Raw genomic sequence first — 4,998 nt, 5'->3', positions numbered from 1 at the left:
TTGACTGGGAGGTACTTTATTCACATCGGCGTAATCGTTCCATCCTCTTTCTGTAAAGCTCCCCAGCTCCCTCCAACATCGCAGGCTACTCACTCTAAAGGTGGGTTTACACCTACGCACTTTTGTGTTGCGGGCTGTTACGGCGTGGAACCGCAAGAAACCGCATGAAAATTGACGTGGTGAGGAGAAAAAATGAGCGTTATTGGGCGGCGTGGCACGGACCCATGCTGTGTGTTATGGGTTTATTACGGCGTGTTGTTGTGGTGACGTTGCGGTGTCTAGCGGAGTGTTACGGCGTTGGTGCGGTGTTATGGTGGTTGTTGCTATGCAAGGGCACGCGCTCTTGCGGCTCTGTTACTCCGTGTTGCGGTCTGTTGCGGGTGGCTTGCGGTGTTGTTGTGGAGTGCGCACATGTCTGCTTGAGACACGACGTGGAACGGTGCATGATTGTTGCACATGCACCGTGCCACACTGTGCCGGATATGAACCTTGGGTATATATATTGTCCTGCCAAGCACATCCTTCATTCCACGCCCACCCAGCATGCAATATGGACCTCAACAGCCTCTCACCCCAGGAGACCCAGAGATTTTTGGTAGCTGTCCTGTGTCTCTGTGCAGTCCAGGTCATTGGCAGGTTGAAAAGACGTACTACAGTGCCACAGCCACCTGCACAATTATGCAGATAGGATGGCAGGGCAGGGCGGATTTGGGCTCGGGAGTGGCTGACACGGCAACAACTACATGGAGACTATGACCAGCTGCTACAAGAACTGAACAAGGAGGACCGCAAAGGACACAAGAACTTTCTACGCATCTACCCTGAATTGTTCGAGGAGATGGTCAAAAGGCTGACGCCCATTTTGAAGAAGAAGGACACGAAAATGCAGCGTGCACAAGAGGTGGGACTCAAGTTGGCGGTCACTCTCCGCCACCTGGCAAGTGGGAACGACTATACAAGCCTCCAATACAGCTTCAGAGTCTCCAAGAGTTCCATATGCCGGTTTATCCCATTAGTCTGCCAAGCCATTATCGACACATACAAACCAGAAGTGATGAAGTGCCCCAAGACACCAGAAGAATGAACGACGTAGCAAAACGATTTGCGTCAAAGTGGAACTACTTCAATTGTTTGGGAGCCCTGGATCGGAAGCACGTCGCGATCAAGAAACCCAAAGGTGGAGGATCACTGTACTTCATTTACAAGAAGTTCCACAGCATCGTCCTCATGGCCCTCTCCGATGCAAAGTACAGGTTCGACGTCGGTGCAGGAGGTGCTGGGGATGGAGGAACCTGGCAGAAGTGCAACCTGGCCAGGGCCATCGCAAACAACCGAGCAGGACTCCCACAAGACAGAAATCTGCCCAACGACGACGAACCCATCCCCTTCCACATAGTCGCCGACGATGCCTTTGCTCTCAAGTCGTGGATGATGAAGCCCTACTCCCACCAATCACAAGATCCCACCGAACGACTATGCAGCTACAGATTATCTCGCGCTCGTCGTGTGGTGGAAAACGCATTTGGCCTGCTGCAGATGAGATGGCGAGTCTTCGGAACGACGATGCAACAGGATGTACAGGTGTGCAAGAAGATAACTTTGTGCGCATGTGTCATGCGCAACCTGACACTGCAACGCTGCCCATGTGCTGGCACCGACGTCGACCATGAGGACCAACACCATAACGTCGTACCAGGTATTTGGAGGCAGGAGTCGCTGAACCTCATGGAACGACTCATGGCAAGAAGGGGACCAAACTACACACGTCGAGCGAAGGCCGTCAGAGATTACCTGGCCCAGTACTACTCATTGGATGCAGGCGCAGTGGAATGGCAAGCACGAATGGTGTTTCCTCAAGGAAGACCAGCTACTGACGACTAGAGGACCCAAAGAACTCTGTAATAAAACATAACCCAACCAATGTACATAATTGTAAATAAAGATCATGATGTATTTTTCATAGTTTTATACTCCCATATTTTGTATTGTCCTAAGAACTAATAACAATATTAATATAATAAAGAATATTGGAATGATGATTGGTACATATAAAAAATTATGTTGGAAAATAATTAACTGAAAGTAATAAAAACATAACTCATAATAATGAGACAAATGAGAAGCAAATGATGGACATAACAAAAATACTTATGCTAAACAAATATGAAAAGCATAGAATGTAAGAAAATGAACATGAAAAGCATAGAAAGTAAGAAAATGAACATGAAAAGCATAGAATGTAAGAAAATGAACATGAAAAGCATAGAAAGAAAATGAACATGAAAAGCATAGAATGTAAGAAAATAAACATGAAAAGCATAGAAAGTTAGAAAAAGAACATGAAAAGCATAGAATGTAAGAAAATGAACATGAAAAGCATAGAAAGTAAGAAAATAGCCATGAAAAGCATAGAATGTAAGAAAATGAACATGAAAAGTATAGAATGAAAGTAAAAAAAACAAGAAAAGCACAGACTCTAAGAAAATGAACATGAAAAGCATAGAAAATGAACATGAAAAGCATAGAATGTAAGAAAATGAAATTTGGACTTGGTTTATATCATAACATTTTCAATTGCAAATATCATATATTATCAACTGAGGTCAATATGTCTTTAGTCTGTAACTGATTTTTCATTGTTCCCCTGTTAATAACTATGCCCAGTCAATGTTAATTATTGTTTCATTATCATATTTGTGTGTTCATGTTCATTTGATCATGTTCTCAATAATAGTTCAAGTTATTTTCCGAGTTCTATTTATTTCATATTTCATATATCATATTTATGTTAGATTTGTTAGATTTCCTGTTATATTTCTTCAAGTTATTATTCTTTATGGCCATGTTTTTTCATTATCCAATTTCATTTCACCCAATCATATCATCATATATATTGTCATGACATATAAATTAAGCATCAATAAGGAGAATGTAAATGCAAGTCAGTAATTCAACATATTTATTACGAAAAGAAACATTATGAATGATATAAAATGTAAAAAATCATTTAATATTAAGAAAATAACTAAAAAATAATTTATTATTAAAAAAATAACATTCTATTTCTTTACACATTGTTGACTATCACTCCATTGATTCGGGGTCAATGTCCTCATTTTCACCTGGGGAGATGGTCAGGTCGTAGGTGGGGGGATCCTCTGCGGCAGTAGGTTTTGGGGTTGAAATACTGGCGCCAGGGGTAGGGGGCTGCAAGTCTGCCAAGAGACTGTTGACTAGCGGCGACAGCGAAGAAGTTGAAGGTCTTGGAGAGAAGTTCAGTGGTGTCGACCGTCCACTGGGGAAGAATGACGGTGTCGATACCCATGTCGCCTGTGTCGAGTAGACCTGCTGATGAGAGAACTGCTGCTACTGAGGGTGCTGTTGAGGGAGGGGATCATAGAAGAACACAGGTTGGGGTTGAGATGCGAACCACTGGTGTGATGATCCCCGAATTGGTTGCAGTGCAGAAGCTGTCGAATTTCCTGGTTTCGTCTGCGTTTCTTTCTCAACTCGTGGCGGCGTCCAGTGGAAATAACCCCTACGAGCCATGGCCTCTTTCGTCGTGGCATCTTCTTCTTCGGGTCCCTCCAAACTGTGACAATGCCTGATAACTTGCTCGAAGAAGGGCTTCTGGTGTCGTCGAGGCATGTACTCCAACCGTTGGGTCAAGTACTGGACGAATACGGTGATGTCATGTTAGGTATTGTCCTGTGCTTGTGGCATCAGTGTGTTGATGCTGGTCATAATTTGGGTCAGTTGACTCTGCAGTCCTTCACTCGACTCAACTGTGTCGGTGGATAGCCGTCGCTCCTCTGGCAAGTTGGTCAATCTCTTCTGCTTCAGCCACCTCCTCCGCTGGATCGAAGCTGCCCGACATGTCAGCACTGGAGGAATCCTCTGCATCGGTTCTGTGGGACGATACAGGTGAGAACCGAACGCTTGCTACTGTGGGTTCGTGGGCGATGTGACCTCCCAGGAATGCAAACGTAGTCATCACCTCCTCCTCCCGGGGTGTCCTGTTCTGTGCAGCCGACCCGCTCTTGTACTCCCTCTTCTCGATCTTCCCGAAGTCGATACGGCGAGCCTCGAAGTACTTCCAAACTTGCTGGAAGGTGCAATTGGTGAAGTTCGCTGCCAGTTCGCGCCAGAGTTCCTCCTTCCTCCTCGGATTTGACCATTGCCTGTCCTGTTTGTCGTACAAGGTAGGGTGTGACTTGATGAATTCGATGATGATCTTGTCCTCTGGCGTGAACGGGTAGTCTTATATGTCCTTCTTGCTGGGGCGGTATCGTTTCTTCGGCTGCAATAAGATACCACTCGGGCCTGCGGTGTCCTAGGTTTCCACAAGTGATAGGGTCGGCTCAACGGGCAGCTCTTCATTGTGGCCGTGGTCAGACATCTCCTCCCGTTGTGCAGGCTGGATGTCCTGGGTGTCCTGGGACTGCTGGGTAGGCCTGGGGGTGGTCTTGCGAAAGGCATCTTCTGTGACGTGGCTGTAGTGGCTGGGTGAGCGTGGCTGGGTGAGCGTGGCTGGGTGAGAGTGGCTGGGTGACAGAGTGGCTGGATATCCGTGTTGACAGGCTGTCAGAGCGCGAATGATGCCCCTGTGGTCTGTCCGGCCCCTTTTAGCCTCCCCAGAATGTGCGGCAACCTTCCACCCAGTCCACCTAGGGAGACGCCGTAACCTGCAACATGTGTGCGCCATTTATTAATCGTGTATGAAGGCGCCGTAAGGGCACCGCACGGCGCTGTAACACTCCCTCACGTGAGGTATGAACCCACACCACACCACACCACCTGAGGTGTGCCGCGCCACACCGCTTACAGTTTCGTGCAACTTCATCACGCCGCCAGACGCCGCGCAGAAATTTGAAAAGTTTTAAAATCCTGGCAGCGCCGTGCGACTTGACGGTCCGCGCCAGCCACCGCCAGCGGCGTGGCGCGCTTTTGGTGCGCTTTCGTGCGCTTTCTTGCGGTCCCACGCCGTAACAGCCCGCA

General features: G+C 47.2%; 1 protein-coding gene across 1 annotated transcript; it reads left to right on the top strand.

Moving 5' to 3' along the window:
• The first annotated feature begins 1,080 nt into the window (after positions 1-1,080).
• On the top strand, positions 1,081-1,881 carry LOC135225386 (putative nuclease HARBI1). The gene has a single exon (XM_064264720.1). The coding sequence runs from the start codon at positions 1,081-1,083 to the stop codon at positions 1,879-1,881; it is 801 nt and encodes a 266-aa protein (XP_064120790.1).
• Positions 1,882-4,998: the final 3,117 nt, after the last annotated feature.

Source organism: Macrobrachium nipponense, chromosome 13 (assembly GCF_015104395.2).
Source record: "Macrobrachium nipponense isolate FS-2020 chromosome 13, ASM1510439v2, whole genome shotgun sequence".
Taxonomy (NCBI): domain Eukaryota; kingdom Metazoa; phylum Arthropoda; class Malacostraca; order Decapoda; family Palaemonidae; genus Macrobrachium; species Macrobrachium nipponense.
This window is presented reverse-complemented; position numbering and strand designations above follow the sequence as displayed.

Coding starts and splice junctions, on each gene's coding strand:
- LOC135225386 (XM_064264720.1), top strand. CDS start 1,081: ATGAACGACGTAGCAAAACGATTTGCGTCAAAGTGGAACTACTTCAAT.